Consider the following 18,299-nt stretch of genomic DNA (forward strand, 5'->3'; position numbering starts at 1 on the left):
CGTGAGGTTTCCCGTCCAGCCCGTCGCCGGGAAAGGAATGGCTTAGTCAGCAATACTGACCCGAATGGCCGAATCATTTCCGTGTCAGATGATTCGTTGAGCTGTTGGATTCAGCTAGCCTTTTTTGGAATGAGCTAGGGCTAGCCCTGATAGCCAGGGCCTTGGTCCTCGTTCACTTGTGCTTGGCCGCCACCACCGCTTGTGCAAAGGACTGGTGACGCGCGGAACGTACATGCTTCGAAACCGGACAGGGACGCCCCTAAATTTGCAAAAACTATAAATTCAAGTACTTTGAGGCGTCCAGGAAGTAAATGTTTTGGAAACTGACTTGAGCATGGATGGAAGGGTACTGGTACTCGGGAGACGCGACAGCATTAACGCAGATCAAGAATCGAACAGCTCAGATAGTAGGTGTTACGGAATAGCAGAGATTCGACCCTACATCCTTGGAGCTGTATATTATGCAGGATGTCTGTCGATGACGACAATTACACGGCCCACTTCACGCATAAGACTGAGGTCGAAACGGAACCCAAGTACAGATTGAAGTACCTACCTACCTCTTCCTGTAGGTACAGGGAAACTCGAAATGGCCGCTCGCAGTCTTGCGCAGTCGGGTTAGCAAGCGACTTTCAATCTCCAGTGTTCCATGCAACATAGCGGAACGACTGTGAAAGAAAGAAGTCTACAAGATCTTGATAGCTCAGACGCTGAGATGCGTTCAGTTCGTTGATGCTGAGGAAAATCCAGAGGCTATCGACCACCGTGTTATAGTTGAAAGTCAGGACTGTCATTGACCATCAGTCCGTGCATTTAAAGCCTTTGTGCTCGAACGAGTATTATGCCGTGGTGTACATGAGAAATCAAGGCCATGGGCGAAGGCGGCAGCGACTGACTTTGAATGCTCCGAGGGACTTTTTTCACGTATTCTCCCGCGTTCAGTCATGATCTGGCGAAACCGATGGGCCTGGGCTACTCTTGAGTTCACCTGACTAACATTTCGTCTTGGAGCTCTTCCAGACGTTTCATTTCATCGATCAGGTGTTTGCCCGCTCGAGGCGGACGTCGGAAAGTACAATAGGGTCCAAGAGATGGACTGCTGAAGAGCGAAGCCACGACAGCTGAACATATTTCCTTACAGTGTTGCTGAAGTAGCTGATCTGGGAGCAAACATTAGCGAGAGAATTTGACCTTCGTCTCCTCCCACTTGCGGTATGATTGTTGCTTCCGTCGTAGAATTGGTACTAGGGCTGGTAATGTGCGAAAGACTCCTTTGAGCAATACCACACGTAGGCTGTCAAAGAGTTGGGTGGTGAAAGGAGAAAGTTGTCGGATGTTCTGAACCGTACGATGGATGTCACGCAGTGTAGCCATGTCTGTCATGTCTGATTTCGTCCAGAACCGTGACCGTTTCGTGCGTCCATGATTCTTCGAACATACAACTCATCCCAATGGCCCCAACGGGAGCCGCGATCAATGACATTCTGGAAGCTACATAACACACCTGCCTGGGCGTTAAACCCAAGTGCAACTCCTCCGACCTTGGCAAAGTCAAGGCGACCTGCAATGCAGATAACTTCAATGAACGATGCGCACGAAACAGTCATGGTTTTGGACGAGATTAACATGGTGGATATGGCTGAGCTCTGGCATCCATCGTGCCATGCAGAGTATCCGGCAGATTCATCCTTCCAGCTCTTTGACGGCCTTTGAGTGGTATTATTTCATGGGGGACTTTTCTTTTCGCACATTGCCAGCCCTAGTACCAAGTCTACGACGGAACGAACAACCATACCACAGTGGGAGGAGACGAAGGTCAAATGATGGAAAGAATGGCAATGGCCAACTGAGGATGAGGTTTATAAGGGCCTTGGATGAACAGCGAAGAAAACTTTCAGAGCCTATGCGGGCCATGCCCCTTCTAATTACCGCCCTCCCTCCCTTTGCTTTCATTGAAATTCCTATGTCATGACCGACTTTTCGCTGGGCATCTCAAGGCCAACTTAGGGGGACATCCATATTGGATCGTTGCCACTAGTGGTACTTCAACAGGTACTAATAGGCTACCACTTCGGGGACTTTTGAGCCACCAGGAGATCTGGATGGTCTTGCCCTGACCGTGTTGTGATCAGTTGATATTTTGTTTGACAAGTCGGGGTGACAGTGCCCAATTTCGAACCTTGTTGTCCTGAGCCCAAGCGTGAATGGCAACTGCCCAGCAGGAAACCTATCTGCGACTGCTGATGTCGGGAATCTGATCAGTTTCCATGACATAGCAGCTCTAGAGAAGCCTGAGATAACCTCACGACTGTTATGCAGAAGGGAGTACTCGTCATGTGAGACGAAAAGCTTCTCGTGGCTCAGACTTGGTCCTTGTTACGCTCGTCGTGAGGGAGGTGACTGAGTACGGACAGTCCTGATGGCGAACAACGTATCTACTCCAGATCCATATCACAGACACATGCCCCTTAACTAGTAAGTTGCTCTTACACCAGCCGAACTGAACTTGTCCAGTTCAAGTGTTCAACACAAGGACATCCCGTGCAATCGTAGGTGACTGAACACATTAAGAGATTCTCATCTTGAGCCAAATGCGAGTTTCTTGAACGCATTAATTCTGGATATTTGAGAACAGCCACCTCCAGTTGCCGCTGGAAAATCACCTCCGCAGAACTCGGCTAGGTTAGCCTTCGGGCCGTGAAAGCAGGGAGGGTTCGGCCCAACAACCCTAATATGGCAGATAGAGTGACCTTGCAAAGGGCCGTGTAGATGCGGCGACCAATCTGGGAGAGCCAGTGCACCGTACTCCGTAGAAGCACTACTATGTAACCTAAGTTTGTATTGAGCCGGGTCAGAAGCTTTGGATGTTCGACTCACTCTCGAGCCTCGAGCCAAACGCAGGCTGGATCTCGCACAAACTAAGCCAGTGCAAAGGACTCCCGAGGAGGCTACAACATGTCGCCATCAACAAGGATGCGCATGCTCTCCATCCTTCTAGAAGGCAGCTCAAGAAAAGTATCCCGTACGCAGAAAGCGCTCCCTGTCGACTGCAACGGTTTCGACGTACCGGCGTCTGCAGAAGACACTGGTTGTGCCCCATACGTTCATAGGGTTGCCAGCAAGGCCCTCGCCGACGGCCGAAAACGCAACACTCATAAGTTCAACTTTGCGAGCATCCCTGTAGAAGCAACACTGCTATCTTGTGTAAATCTAACTACGAATGACATCCGCAACTATGTCGTGTACGGCCAGCTCAGGAAGATTGACCAAGGTGAGATCGAGGATAGACAGGATAGATATTAGGAACTCAATTCCGTCATTCTCAACATGATAATCGTTACACCCAATGAAACAGACAAGATCATAAAATACAGGCCCATCAAAACATAAGCACAGACATAATTTACACACATCCCAACCCAACGCCCTGTCTGATCTTTTACGCAAAGTTGTCCGAGCGATCCACCCAAATGTCCTCGAGCTCCGCAAAGTTCTGGAAATGCAGAGGACGATGCTGGTCGTCGTAGAAGCGCAATGGAGTGTCGATCTTGACGTAGATTGGCCGCTTCTCGACACTGCTGAATGCGCTTCCCATGAAGCTGTAGTTCCACACATTGTCCTCCGGAACCAGGAAGTAGCCGCGAATCTTGTCGCTCAGCAGCAGCTGGCACTTGGCGCCCATGTCGGTCGAGAATCCCTGCGGATGGTCCGAGCTCATGTCCTTGTTCTCCGCGCCCCACTTGTAGCCCTGCGGTGTGAGACCCCAGGCTGCCAACGAGACCGATCCCGGCGTAAAGGACACCGTCATCGTCACCGTTTTCTTGTCCCAACTCGAGTGGGCGTTCATCAACCGCGCGTGCTGGGTGACATCTTGAGGCAGCATGTACGGCGGCTCATTGCCCGAGAGCGTGTGGATGATCCCAAGCGGTTCCAGATCGTTCAGATATTCATGCTGCGGCAGCTGCTGTGGCAACTGCACATCGCGCGTGTTGCCGACCTGCGGGACCATCACGATGGTCCGGATCTCCTTGACCTGGTCGTTGTCGGGCGGAGATCGGCCGTAGAGGTATCCTGCAACTTGCACCCGCAGGTCCGAGATCATGATGAACCGCTTGAGGATGTTCTTCGGCATGACGTATGTGTAATGGTCGTCCTCCCGGATGTCGTCCGACGAGATGTAGATGTTGTTGGCCCGGGTCCGCAGGTTAGAGGTAGCGATCGCCCGCGTGCGCCACTCCGTCTTCGACGCAAACGACTGCTGCTCGTACTGCGACGTTGTGGTCACAATAATTTCCTCTCCGCGGACGTTCTGCGTCTTGGTCGTCACGGCCGTCAGCTGCTTCTGCTCTTGCTGCTGCTTCTCGATCTCGGCCGCTTGCTGACGCTGGAGAGACGGCGCGCTGATCTCCATACCCAGGATGATATCCCGGACCTCGCTGCTGGTCAAGCTCTGGACGTTGACATTGTTCTTCTTCCCGTAGTCGTTCAGGATCAGATCGCGCAGCTGCACTTCGACCTTGATCCACTCTTCATCCGACAGACTGGGCCAGATGTGATGCTCCTGCGTGATGACGGTCTTGTCCGGACGAAGAATGATCTTGGTCTTGTCAGGGTTGACATGCAGGGCTCGGAGGATCAGGATCAATCTCGAGAACGCTGTGTAAGGCGAAATCGACTTGAGCCAGTCGTCATAGAGGTTGAACAGCACCATCTGTGGCTCCGTGGCGCGGAGAATCATGTCTGCCAGCTTCTCCACCTTCATCGCGGCCTGGAACGGGAGTTGCAGCTCCGACGCCCGGATCGAGATGTTGGGGAAGTCCAGCAGATGAACCTCCAGCGGATCAAGGAGACCCTTGCGAGTCACGATCAGCTGCTTAGGCTGTTCATCCACCGGCAGGGATCGGATGAGCGCCGCCACTTCCTCCGCGGTCTTCCATTTGGCCAGTTGACCAAGCCGCTTCTGACCCGCCCACACGCTGGTGTGGATGATCTTGAGGAACAGCTGTCCAGTACGCGGGTTGAAGATGAAGATGGCACCGTTGATCGGCTTGGTGGTCAGGTTGCCCTCGAAGGTCTTGTGGATCGTCACACGGTACACGTTGGTGTCATCGATGAACAGCTGAATCTGAGGGCTGAAGAGCTCGGAGTAGTTCTGCGAGTTCAGGAACTCCTGGTTGCTCTCGGAAGCGTAGAGCTGCAGACCTTTGCGGATACGTTCTCGCAGGACGTACAGCGCCGGGTTCGCCTTCATGATCTTGGCCATCGCCTGCTGGATCAGGATCTTCAAGCCAGGGAAGTACTGGCCGTAGGCCGAATACAGGTTGTACGCGAGGTCGATGGCAATCATCAACCCGGTCGCGGACGGGTAGATACTCATACTGTCCGTGGTGTAATCGAGGTACTTGGCACGGACATATCGCTCAATGTCGTGCGAGTCGTAGTCGCCGTACCGCAACTGCACGTCCAGCCAGAACTTGTTGGTGGTTGTCGGCTCGATGACATCCTTGGTGTCGAACAGCAACGACGGACGAGTCACGTTCCACTTGTTCGTCGCGAAGAGCAGGATATCAGCGCAGGAGCTGTTCATCTTGTACGACTTGCGCGGGTGGATCGTCTCCTTCTGGACAGCTTCGATACCCAGAGCCTCCAGTTCCTGATCAAACACCTGACACAGATCCATAACCACCGATTCGTGAATCTTCTGCCACAAGTGCGCACGGAAGATCTGGATCAAAGAAATCTTCAGAGTTGGGATCTTGCCGTGCAAGAAGATGCCAGTCAGATCCAGCTGCACCTGGAAACCAACGTAGACGTTGGCCCGGTTGATGGTGGGAGACCACCAGAGCGTGAACCGACGGTTAGGGATCTGATTGAGACCGGAACGCTGGGCGTTGGTCAACTTTTTGTACTTCATCGACTCCTCGAAGCCGCTAGCCCTCTCCCAGAACAGTCCTTCCCACGACGGGAAAGCGGTGGCCTTGAACAGGGTGTGCTCCAAAATGGTCTCAACACCACCCAGGGCTTGGATAACGTCTGTCCGGTAGGCGTTGAGGTTCCACAGCTTGCCGTCGTGCCTCTGGTTGGTCCACCAGAATGGGTTGCTCTTCATGATCTGGTACTGCTTGAACTCAGCTCGGACACGGAAGCCCTTGTCAAAACTCAGGGTAGTTCGGTCCTTCTGGAAGAGGGTGTTGATACGAGGCAGACCGCGGTCCCAGCTGTCCTCCAGATCCTCCAGCGTCAATCGTCGGTTCTGCTGCTGAGCCTCCTGCCGCTTCTGAGAATACTCCATCCAGACTCGCTGGGAGTCGATGAACTCGGCCTCCCAAGGGATGATGTATCGGAAGATGTTCGGAATGAGGGTTTCCTCGTCATGCGACATACCGGCCCGGTAGTGCGTGATGCCGGTATCGGTTTGCTTGGACCAGCGCTTGTCACTCGCCGGAATGAGAATGTGGGACCCGGAAATCATGCCCAACCCTCCAAGCTCCTTGGGAGTGTAGAAGACGGCCGGAGGGAATCGGGATGGCATCTTCGAGTTGAGCCCGATCTTGACCCGCGTTTGGATCTTGGTCTCGCACTTGACGACAGTGTCCAGCAAGTTCACCGTGGACACCGCTGCCTCGCGATAGTAGGTAAAGAGGGCGATCAGCGCGGTGTTCCACTTGTTGGCAATCTTCGTAAACGTAGTCGAGCCCGAGGACATCAAGATCTGGCGGATACGGTTGTTGAACTTTTGGATGTCTTCCTCGGTGACCTGCAAGAAGGCATAGGCAGTCCGCTCCTTTGTGGTGTTGTCAACCAGTGACCAAACGCTGTCTTTGACGGAGAACTCGTCATTCTGGTTGCGGCACTTGGGCAAAATTCGGACCTCAAACCCGCACATGGAGAAGAGAAGGTTCGGGTTGTCCTTGCTGTACACGCTTGCAAAGGTGTCCTCCCACTCGATCGTCGTGATCGATCTGGGAAGGCGGTTCTTAAGGTCCCAGAAGACGGCACGGCCGAGGTTGACATCATGGCGCATCAACCGCATCCGAGAGTCACGAGGCCAGCACTTCTTGTTCTTGTAGCCAATGACGTTCTCGAAGTTGGGATCCGGATTCTCGGTCAAGAACCGCTGGATCAGGTCGCGAGACTCATCGGCGTCAAACCGCAAGAACATCCAAATCTTGTCGATGTAGCGGGTGTACAGGCGGATCGGGTGTCTGGTTTCGGTGGCGCGGTCCTTGAACTGCAGGAAGTCGTTCGGGCTCTGGGGTGGACCAGCCAGTTCGCTGGCGCGCTGAAGACCGAGAAGCAGTAGGTCAATCACCAAGCCGTAGTACTGGAAGACGAAGCCGGAGAACTGAAGACCACGGATCAAACCATAGCTGTTGGTGTGATTCATGTCCTTGTAGTTCAGCTGGACGTTGTTCTTGGAGGTGATGTAATCGGCCAGGTTGTGATCCATGATCAGTCGGAGAAGCCGGTTGAGCAGAGTCAAGTCGATCTTCTCGTAGATCTTGGACAGCTTCGTCTCGATCAAGACGTTGCACTGCCCGTCAGCAGTCTCCCAAACGTCTTGAAGGTTGTTGATGCCCTGGGCCCACTTGTACACGAGAAGCGGCGGCACCTCCGAATCTGAGGGCTTGATCCAGTTCGGGAAGAGGTGGCGCTGCTCGGCCTGATACCAGAGATACTGGTCGAGATATGCATCTGTGATCTTCTCGATAGGTTCGACATCGTATACTGGGTTGATGTCGCTGTAGTTGTCGTTCATATCGATGCCGACTTCCTTGAACGCGCGCTGGGTCAAGAGGAACCGCTTGATTCTTGCCAGCGTGGTTCCTGGAGAGTCGTACGCTTGTTCGATGAGGGCCAGCTCTTCCCGTTGGCTCTGATTCAGGCGACCCTTGACAGAATAGTTTTCGCGCAGGCGCTCCAAGGCCAAAATCAGAATCTTCGTGTCGTGCTTGTAGGACACACTCGGGAAGGGAATCGGGGAGAACTTCCGTGACTCCAGCCAGTGGACCATGGTAGTGTAGATGGCAACGGCCTCCTCAGAAGACACATACGGACCATCCTTCAGGTAGTTGTGCTGCCGCTCCTGTTCCGCCTTCAGGTATAGCCGGGTCAGTCGGCCCAGGTTCTTCTTGGCCACGGTCTTGTCAACGGTGGCGCCTCGACGGATTCGCTCGCGGTTGTAGTGGGCGACCGAGATCCACCAATCCGCCTTGGCCTTGACGTAGCGAAGGATGATGTTTTCGATAGGCGCAGGAAGACCGGGCACCTTCCAGGGGATGTTACTCTTCCAGCATCTCCAAGCCTCGGACAAGTGCTGCAAGACGGTCTTGACCTTGTTCTGTTTGATACCCTCGGGCATCATATCCATGAGATCGGCCATGACGGAAGCACGGAGCTCCAGATCGAAGTGGGACTCGACGCGCTGCTTCGTGACGCTCTTCGCGACACCCTTGCTGTGACGGCCTTCGAACTGACGAGACAGCAAGTTTCCAAGCCATCTCTCCAGCAGGGGAATGATGCCCCGCATGAAGAAGAGCCACACTCGCCAGGCTGGAGCCCAGAAACCAACGCCGGGACCCTTGCCGACGGGGGGCGTGTTGAATCGGTAGTAGATGAGATGCTTCAGGTCCTTACATGACCGGATCTGATGCATCAACTTGTACTTGTACCGATACATACCAGTCAACTGCCCGACATGGTTGAAGGCGTACATGATGCCGTCCGCAAGCTGGAAGGCGTCGATGTTGCCAAGGCGGTACTGGACCTGGGCATCGACGATGAGTTTGGTGAGTCGCAGAATCTCCCGCATGAGGTGGAAGGCGTTTCCGAAACGAGACTTCTTGCGCTCCTTGGTGGTCAAGGTCTTGATGGGCTTGAGGTTGAAGTTGTAGTCGAGGTGCAGGTAGGTCAGGTTCTTGCGGTGAATGAGGAGGTTTAGCATGTTGAACCCTTGCCGGCACACCTGAAGACCCGCCTCGACCCAGTCGATGGTGGTTTGCTGGAAGAACTTTGTGCCCTTCAGTGTCCTGAGGAGGTTTTGCTTGTTCTGCGCCTTAGGCCTCTTCTTGTGGAGCTCGTTGAGGACGTAGGTCTTGAGCAGCTTCTGGTAGGACACGCGGACCTTCACCGGCTGGCCCTGCGGACAGTGTTCCAAGTACCACTGCTTGACCAAGGGCACGTCCTGGGCGCGGACCATCCTTCCCGAGCGGCGATCGAAAGGATAAGGAGCCCACCAGAGCTGGATGGCCGATGCAGTCTCGGGGGTGTACAGCTCCTCATCCGCCATGAACGGTTCAAGATCTTCCGGCAGCTCGAAGCTGTCGTCCTCATCGTTGCCGGGGCCGAAGATCTCGTCCTCGTGGCTGACAGTGATGTTCTTGGGAGCAACGGATCGGGAGGAGATGGGGTTGATGACGGGGTCGAAGTAGAAGGCCGGGAGGTTGGGATCGGAGCGCACGTAGACGACCTGAGGATACGAGTACCAGGACACCCGCACACTACGAGGCAGCGAGTTGTAGAGGTAAGGGAATGCGACGCGGTATTCAGTGCGAATAGGAGAGCGGAAGATGATGCGGTCGATGGAGTTGAACTCGCTGAAATCCTCGTCATTCGGATCGATGTCCTTGTACAGAGGCTCGAACCGAGGGCCGCCAGGAATGGCGACGTTCAGAGCCTTGGCCGTCAAGAAGCTGTTAAGGTCGAACAGATAGAAGTAGTTCTTGTCGACGACGTCGCTCAGCAACTGATGGCTTAGACGATAAAGGGTGGCCATCTGTGGGAGAGTCAGGTTCCATCGCCGATAGCTTGGGCCGTTCACATGCGGGGTATCCAAGAGCGGCCGATGATCATAGAACCATTCGTAGACGGGAGCATCTTCCTCTTCATCGAGCTCCATCTGGATGGGCTCCAATGGTTCGACGTCTTCGAGGTTTTCGGACCACGAGAGAGGGGGCTCCTCATCATCGAAAGGCGGAAAGCGCATGCGCTTGAAGTGTCGGCGGTCAGCTTTCTCACGTCGCATCGTCACCCACATCGTCGCCCACTGCGCATGGAACACGGGCTCGATGACACGAGGGATCTCGTTGACGAGGGTGAGGCAGCCGTTAACATGGTAGAGGACCTTGACTTCCCGGGTCGACTCCCATGGCATCGGCATGTTCTCGAGGAGCTTGAGCACGGCATGGGGCATGAACTTGAGCGCGCCCAGGTAGCTCCGTTTTTCGCTGCTAAACTTCTTTTGCGACACGTCGCCGATATCCTTGACGATCTTGCGGAGATGCTCCGGGGGCATATCGGCCTTTTGAGTCTCTACGAAGCCGCCCTTGCGCTTCTCTCCAAAGCGGTTGCGCTGCGTTCGCAACCATTCCGTCTTCTTCTGCGCGAACTTGGCGACCTTCGGATCGGCCGGGGGTTGATAACCGGGGGGAGGCGGAGGTGCCATCGATGACGGCGGAGGAGGAGGAGGAGGGGGAGCGGCACCCCAACCCGGAGGAGGCGGCGGTGGTAGCGACGACATGACTGCGCCTGAACGATGCGATGGATGTGCTGATGCGATCTTTGAATGCACAGTCAAGTCGAGTCAAACGCGCTCGGACTCTGCATCGGGGTCGTTGTCAACCCCGGATGTTCTTGAAACCGAAAGTGAACTCGGTTCGCAGCAAGAAGAAAAGACGAAGAAGAGAAGAGCAAAAGACAGCAAGCAACACACAGCCCGGGGAGAAGAGATGACCGCCTCGCGATGAATATCTCTCTCACGACGGCTGGTGATGGCGACGAGGGAAGCGATGCGAGAGCAAAGGGAGCGAAGCTTTTGAAGTCTGCGCGCAAACATGAAGGCTTGGCATTTAAACCGATTAAGCAGGCGGTGAGCGCGTGGCAACGGAGTTATTGAGACTAACCAAGAAGGGACTAGCGTATACTCGCCAAAGGTCGCTAGCGCAGAATGCGGAATTTGCCCACACAAACTTGGTCGATTCTTACACTTTGAGCTTCGCACGACAGTTTGACACGCCGCTGATCCATCGTCACAATGGCGAACGTGCGATTGCAATACGTGAGTGCCATTGAAAATCTATGTCGGAGTTACGAGCAGGGATTACTAACGGTGGTCTCTCTTACAGCGCCGGCGGAAATCGTATGTACCTTCGCGGATAAAAATTGCTCGACTCACTCGCCCTCGATCGATCTAGTTCGCTAATAGGATGATTGCGGCAATAGGTACAACACCAAGTCCAACCGGGTCCGCGTGATCAAGACCCCGGGCGGCGAGCTGCGGTACCTTCACATCAAGAAGAAGGGTACTGCGCCGAAGTGCGGTGACTGCGGCATCAAGCTCCCTGGTGTGAGTAGCCTCCGAACGACATTGTTTCTTTCTTCCCGTCGCAGACGGAATTGGGAGACGAGGATGGATATGGAGGAATATCACGGCGCTGAGGAAATCGACAGCCCGGCTGACCCATTTTGGTTTGATAGATCCCGGCTCTGCGTCCCCGTGAATACTCCCAGATCTCCAAGCCCCGCAAGACCGTGTCCCGTGCCTACGGTGGCTCGCGCTGCGCCAACTGCGTCAAGGACCGCATTGTGCGCGCCTTCCTGATTGAGGAGCAGAAGATCGTCAAGAAGGTGCTCAAGGAGACCCAGGAGAAGGAGAAGGCCGCCGCCCGGAAGCGTTAAAAAGGGGGATTTCCTGTCTGTATCATGATGGCTTCTTCTTTTTAATGCGGGTGTTTTTCTGGGTTGCGGGGAATAAAGTCGGTTCCATACTCACTCGGCTCGTGGAGGGAATGGGTTATTCGAGTCGAGTTGTTACGCCTGTCAATTAGAGGCTAAAATTCGTCATGAAGACACGGATCTCGCGTCAATGCTAGACATGCATTGCGATTGATGGGTTCCTATTGTAGAAGTTCTGGTTCGGGAGACAATACTGCATTTCCCAGCTAGAAACAGACCGTAGAATGAAGCAGTCATGGAATGATCGTGGAGATACGCATGCAAACAGATACAACTCGAACGCCATATCTAGACATGGCTCAGGGAAGCAAGAGAGAGCCTGAACGCCTAGGACCCCATTTCAGACCCCAGTTGACAGGCACATCATACCACAAATCCATCAAAAAGAGAGGCAGAAAAACCAGATGACTCAAGTTGCGGAATGCTGACATGAACTACCTATCTAACGAGACAAACCATCATCCTCTTTTCTTGACCAAGCGCGGCAATGCCTTCGTTTCAGGCATCGCCGTACTAATCGCCGCATTGCCCGAAGGTTTCGAGACACGACTACTAGCAGCAGCCGGCTTCCGATACCGCGTTGTCGGCTGCACGCCATGCTGTGCCGCGTCTTCCGTGAGTCTCCAGATGGGAACTTTTGTTTTACTTCGAGGAGAGTATTCGCATTCAGAGACAAAGGCCTATATATTAACGGTCTTACGCGGGTGTTTCGGACTCATTGGGTTAGGATTACCGAGCGGTTCATTCTAGCACCAAGGCACGGATTTGGGAGGGAAATGGATGAAAAAACAAAAGGAAAGGGGAATTGAGGTGGGCCCACATACCGCATTCATAGAGAGATTATGGCGGATACTATTCCGCCAGGCAGGGTTGTTGGGGTCTTTGACTTTGTCCGTGTTGTCCAGGAACCATTGGTAGATTTCTTGCAAGGTTAGCCGGTTGCCTGGTGCGGAGTGCAGGGCGCGGTAGAGCAACTGGGAATATGGTAGGTCTTGCCCGGAGCTCAGGTTGGTCCCGTCGTCATCGGGGTCGTGGGGGCACGGCGTGGAATCTTTAGGGAGATAAGCATCATAAGGGGCAGGGTTATGCTGTGGATGACCGGGTGGTACGGCCAGGGAGGAAGATATATTGGCATTAGGCGGACACCGCAACGCCACCGGAAAGGGAACGGAAGGTGCGTAGGTTTCCAAGATGTCCTCGGTGGTCGCCGGCGGATGGACCACAGAGCTGCAGAGTCCAGTACAGACCAACGGCGATGGTTGCTCCAGCTGCATAGTAGTGGGATTGGCGATCATGCTGGATTCGGCTGGATAAAGGCCATAGTAGGAGGAGCTACCACCTACAGATGGCGCCGGAAAGAGGCTCGTCAGCAGGATCTCATCCGCATTGGTTGCAGGCAGGAGCTGTGTGAAGGGCACTGCGTCCGGGACAGAAACCGATTGGGAAGAAGGATCCGCCGGCCATGTCGCTGACCACAGCAAGCCGGCCGGTTGCTCGCGTGAAGAAGGACTAGGACTCGGAGCAGCTCCTGACATTGGGATGTCTGCTTGGAGGTCATGTCCTGGAGTAGCCGGGGCTGCTGTCCGTGAGTCCATGTATTGGCCCTCGAAACAGTTAGCACGGTGCTCGTCTTCAGTCCAGTGTAGGTGATGATATGTCCGCTTCATGAGTGACCAACTCAATGTCTTGGGAGAAGTCTCCAGTGCGAGTCAAGGAGCTGGGGATATATATTCAAGGATCGGGTAATGAAATGGAGCTTCGTTGAACATCGCTACATAGTCTCTCAAGGAGGATACATGAATGCGACGATGGACAGCCTGAACTCGATGAGAAGGATACACGCAGACATAGATGTCAGTGCGCACATGCCTATTTGGATACACATCATCTGCCCAGGTGGAAACAAGCCCAAACGGCCTGAATCACCACGTAGTATATGGCCCACAACTTGGCCAACATGACGATATAGCGTGGAATATTGTACACGGCGCGCGGGCGAGGGCAATGGCGGGGCGTGGAAGCCACGAGTTTCGGTTGTGAAACGGGCACAGACGACAAGGCATTGAGAACTGTCTTGTGCCACTTCACGGTGGATGGAAATGACGACTGTCAGAAAAAGATCTGCATGACCTCGGATAACTGCATCCCAGCCTAATGGCTCGGACACCCAAGTCTGAGTCGTGCTGCTTTGGACAACTTTCGGTCCGCCAAGAACAGAGAACAACGTTTGATCAATGCGATCATGCGTTCAGGTTCTCCGCCCGCGGAGCGCGAAAGGAAGATCCCCAAAGGTGGGACAGTGACACCGAACTGACGATCTCTAGCGGGCGCCAAAACGTGTCGTCAAGCATCTCTCGTTGACCAGATTTGTCGCCAGGTGCATGCAAGCGACAAGGTGGAATGAAATCGATTATTTGCGGTAGTATATCTGCACCCTAAGTTAGCGCAGGAAATTGCAGACAGGATCATGGGTGCCCACATACCTTCTTGAACTGGAAATGAAGCTGCAAAATACCCTGCGGAACCTGTCAGCAGCTGTCACAGGCCCAGGAAGGACACGCAGACATACCTTTTCAAAGGTACAGCGAAACCCTCGGTCTCGCTTTGCACTGTAGTCCCACTCCCTATCCACGATCCGGAAGGCAATGTCTTCGTAGGGCGGACCAGCCATGAACCGGATGAGGCAGGTGTCCTCCTCGCCGGGTTTGACGGATGACTGGCCACGTTTGCGCCCGTTCTCGCGCTCGATGCGATACGTCGGCGCCTTTGTCTTATCAATCAAGTCCGGATAGAAAATGTTGAACTTGTACCCCTGAACCACCTTAGGTGGCGGATGATCATGGTCGTAGTGGGTTTGGTTGTATTTGTTCCATTCGTATGCCATCTGCACACGGTTGAAATACCGCGGCTTGCGCGGTCGATACTTGTCGGACCACGGCGGACGGGATATGGTAGTGACGGCCTCTTCTGCGGCAAAAATTTCTTCGTTTTCACTAACGCCTCTTGCGACCTCCCGCTCGTACAGAGCCTTGGTCGCTTGAGAGAAGTCGTCATTGGGAGTGGGCATAAATCGACTGGGTACCACCGCAGTCTCCGTGTTTTGACTGGCGGGCTTCGTCGTTGCCTTCTCCGCAGCCCGATGGCGCAATGGAACGAACCCCATCTTCAAAGTCTTCTCGCGTTGTTGCGCCTGGCAGGGAAGTTAGCCTCACTCGAACAGCATGTTTGCTGGCACAAGCACTTACAACTTGCTTCAGGAACTGGGCCTCATCCATAATCTCAAGTGTCTTGTCTTCTGGTCGCAACTGCAGCATGGGCTCCGGGTCGAGGCGAACGATAGCTTCCTCGGTAACGAGGCCGTTTGGGCTCGAATCGGGTTTCACGATCGGCGTCAGAGGTGCGAGTTTGGCCCGGACAGACTCGGCTTCCTCACGCTGTTGCTTGCGGAGTGCCCGGACCTGTCCTTCTATGACGGCTCGGAAGACCTCCTTCAACTTGGCACGAGCCTTCCACACCTGCAGACTGCGCAGAAGTTCCTCCCAGTAGTCGGTATCGATGGGTTCGTTGGATTGCAGTTTTCGCTGGACTTGATTTTCCAGCGCCACTAACTCGTCATATGTCTTGGGACTCAAGATCTTGTTGATGTCGGCAGCAACAGCGCTCAAAACCCGTCCTTCTGGCGCCGCTATCTTGAGGCGGTCGCGGCATACCACGCGCATCGTCTATCAACGCATTAGTACGCACTCCACAGAAGTGTAGAAATCAAACTTCGCCCACCTTCCAAAAGTCTCGATTCTTGGGAGCTGTCTCCAGGTTCAGGAAAGTTTCTATGTCTTTGTCCAGCTCCTCGAGCTGTGCTTGAGACAAACCCTCAAAGACGCCCTCCGGGTCGATCAAATCGAGTTCCGAGTCGGGAATCTCGTCATCCAGAGGATTGCGCGTTGGGTCGATCATTCGCAAAGTCACTGCCAGCCAGTCTATCGGCTTCGCCCGTCCCTCCTTGACACGGATTTCTGCCTTTTTCTTGGCCTGTTTCAACACGAATGTATCCTCCTGTGCCACCCACTCCCGCAGCTGCTCGTCTTCCTGTAGTTGTTTGATCCGAGCCTGATCGGTCTCACGGCGAGGTGGGCGTTCGGATCGACTGGCGTGGCGATCAAGGTCCCGGCGGGATTCTCTGCGCGGTGCTTTCTCGGACCGTCTCCATGGTGGAGGAGATCGGGATCGACTTCTCTTCGAGCCGACCTTGTCCGAACCGTACGACGACATCCTGAGCACTCTGGATTGACAGATGTGTGGATTGTCGATACGTTTGGCCTCATAAACTGGATTCATGGAAGACGATGGACGACCAGATCCTGATAGGCGCCAAGGTTCTTTGCGCTAACTGTTTATAGTAATAGCGGCGGCAAAATCGCAACTGGCGGCTATTGCTCAAATAGGTAAGTTATGTAGTAGTCCGGTTACCCCGTAATTAGTCTGTACAGACTCTGGAAACGAAGCTGCCCGCATTGTTGACGCGCAGGCAACACAGGTCCAGCAACTAAAATGATTCCTACAATGGAGGACCTGGAGTTGCTTCACACAAGTATAAAATCTCTGAACTTTGGCCATGTCGCAGCATTGGACACGTCTTCGGCATTCGAACAACGCATCTGTTCCGCCGCTTCTCTACAAATTCAGGACCACTTCCAAGAACTATGAGTTCCATGTGACTGATCTAACGTGTCTCTGGTCGGAATGTCTCTCTCTTCGAGATATCTTACAAAGGGCCGAGGATACCGGTGCGAGCATCGACCCGGGCGAAGACCCGGACCAGTTCGATGTTCTTTTGGAGAAGATTGGCGATGCACTTCGAGGCACCCAAGGTAGCCGGGTAGCTGTCAACCCAGGGTCGACCAGGGACTCTTTGGAGATTGTTACTGTCACGCCGCTTCCGAAGCCCTTGAAGCCACTCCGGTGGACGCTGTTCGTATCTCGGCGGTCGCCTTCTGAGCTCACGCGGCATCTGCTATTGCCGCTTCTGAAAGGCGAAGTCGAGCGCGAGAGGAGGGAGCGCGTGCTGCTGGACCGGTTGAAGGAGAAGGACTGGGTCATTGGCAAGATCTTCGACAAGATTGACACGATCGGGGTAGATCTCGGCGCGCTCTTCCCGAGCGTTGGTGGCGTCCGTGGACCGAAAAAGGGTAGCACTTTTTCTCATGTCGCCGAACACGTCAAGGGAGTTGCACCGTTTGATGAAGCAGAATGGAGAAGGATGACAGGAAGTGGCGAGTCCGCGGTGGCTATCGCTGCCGACGTAACAAATCAGATTACAGACAACGCGGAGTCATCGGCCATTGATGACTTTCAGGTCCCCACCGATCGATGGTGGGAGAGCTTGGATGTTACAGAGCTGAGCGGCGACGAGCGGCCTTCGGCGTCGAAGGAGCCTAGTGCCCGCGACAATGGCTCTACGAAAAGGCGCCCGCAGAGACCGACAGATATACAGGATGAAAGCACCGACGAAGACGAATTTGAGGTTTGTTCCGTGCCCATTTCTGGCAAAGATCCATCTCATCATGTCCAGCAAGCCACTCCGCGTCTCCCGCGTCGGCAAAAGGGAGAGGCCGAAGCCGAATCTCACTCCCAGTCCGATATGGAGTCCCAGCCTACTCCTCATCAAAGTAGCCCTCCAGCGCGTCGCCCGCAAGCGCCGGCGCAGAAAAAAGCTCTGGGCAAGATTGGAGGCTTCCGGAATGCTCGGCCACGGGCTCGAACAGCATCCGTCTCGTCGACGGCGTCCGACGATGAAGAGCGGGCGCCTCCACCTCCGCCTCCGCCTCCCGCTGACCGTGATGACATGACGGAGTCCGGGTCCCCGTCGCCCAGCCCATCTCCGCGACGGTCGCAACCGGTGACTGATGTGCCCGACTCCTCTACGGCGCCCGCTCCGCCTCGGAAGAAGGTCCTGGGCACAATTGGCGGCAAGAAAGCTCTCACCCCGTCCGAGCGAGCGCCTTCCCGATCCGCATCGCCCCCGGCGCGGCGCCTCTCCGATGCCAGCACGGACAGCGACTCTCGATTAACCCGTCCCCGCGCACTGCCCGGGGGCAAATTGGGCACAATCGGCGGAAAGAGAAAAGCGACTTCCGGCGAGGGCCGCGACTCGTCGCCTACGGAGCGGAAACCGCAGGAGCGGCCGTCCCCCGCCCGGGCCAATCGCGACTCCGCATCGCTGCCACGCCCGGAAGCCGCCGCGGAGCGCAAGCAGGAAGAGACGACGCTGGACAAGGCGGATCGAAAGCGGCAAGAGTTGAAGCAGCAGCTGGAGGCTCAGCGCCGCGCAGCTGGGAAGAAGAGGCGCAAGTTCTGAATTACTAGTAGTTCGACCATGACCTCGTCTTTTGTTTTCTCATCTCCGTCGCTGGGCCAAGTAGAGACGATTACAGTGATCAGATTATTGTCACCTCAAGAGCTTCACCAGCGCAATTGCTTCTGTGAATGTTCGATAGGTACTCCTGCACAGTACGTAGTAGTCCTCCTACGTAGTTATCCGCAGAATTTGTCTTCCCACCAGGGTGTGA

General features: G+C 54.6%; 5 protein-coding genes across 5 annotated transcripts; 2 read left to right on the forward strand and 3 right to left on the reverse strand.

Moving 5' to 3' along the window:
• Positions 1–2,678: 2,678 nt before the first annotated feature.
• On the reverse strand, positions 2,679–2,965 carry VTN31DRAFT_458 (uncharacterized protein; the record flags this gene model as incomplete). Its single annotated transcript, XM_069404983.1, has 2 exons — positions 2,679–2,821; positions 2,878–2,965. 2 exons carry the CDS (start codon positions 2,963–2,965, stop codon positions 2,679–2,681), a joined length of 231 nt encoding a protein of 76 aa, XP_069263314.1.
• A 474-nt stretch (positions 2,966–3,439) lies between these two features.
• VTN31DRAFT_459 (uncharacterized protein) lies at positions 3,440–10,519 on the reverse strand (the record flags this gene model as incomplete). The annotated part of the gene is made up of 1 exon (XM_069404994.1): positions 3,440–10,519. The coding sequence occupies one exon, from the start codon at positions 10,517–10,519 to the stop codon at positions 3,440–3,442; it is 7,080 nt and encodes a 2,359-aa protein (XP_069263315.1).
• Positions 10,520–11,032: 513 nt separating this feature from the next.
• On the forward strand, positions 11,033–11,676 carry VTN31DRAFT_460 (60S ribosomal protein eL34; the record flags this gene model as incomplete). The annotated part of the gene is made up of 4 exons (XM_069405006.1): positions 11,033–11,056; positions 11,124–11,137; positions 11,221–11,344; positions 11,476–11,676. The coding sequence occupies 4 exons, from the start codon at positions 11,033–11,035 to the stop codon at positions 11,674–11,676; spliced, it is 363 nt and encodes a 120-aa protein (XP_069263316.1).
• Positions 11,677–14,143: 2,467 nt separating this feature from the next.
• Positions 14,144–16,002, reverse strand: VTN31DRAFT_461 (uncharacterized protein; the record flags this gene model as incomplete). Its single annotated transcript, XM_069405017.1, has 5 exons — positions 14,144–14,161; positions 14,217–14,249; positions 14,303–14,923; positions 14,979–15,455; positions 15,511–16,002. 5 exons carry the CDS (start codon positions 16,000–16,002, stop codon positions 14,144–14,146), a joined length of 1,641 nt encoding a protein of 546 aa, XP_069263317.1.
• A 343-nt stretch (positions 16,003–16,345) lies between these two features.
• Positions 16,346–18,088, forward strand: VTN31DRAFT_462 (uncharacterized protein; the record flags this gene model as incomplete). The annotated part of the gene is made up of 2 exons (XM_069405028.1): positions 16,346–17,254; positions 17,303–18,088. The coding sequence occupies 2 exons, from the start codon at positions 16,346–16,348 to the stop codon at positions 18,086–18,088; spliced, it is 1,695 nt and encodes a 564-aa protein (XP_069263318.1).
• Between the last annotated feature and the right edge of the window lie 211 nt (positions 18,089–18,299).

This window comes from Thermomyces dupontii, assembly GCF_041956625.1.
Source record: "Thermomyces dupontii strain NRRL 2155 unplaced genomic scaffold VTN31scaffold_1, whole genome shotgun sequence".
Classification (NCBI taxonomy): domain Eukaryota; kingdom Fungi; phylum Ascomycota; class Eurotiomycetes; order Eurotiales; family Trichocomaceae; genus Thermomyces; species Thermomyces dupontii.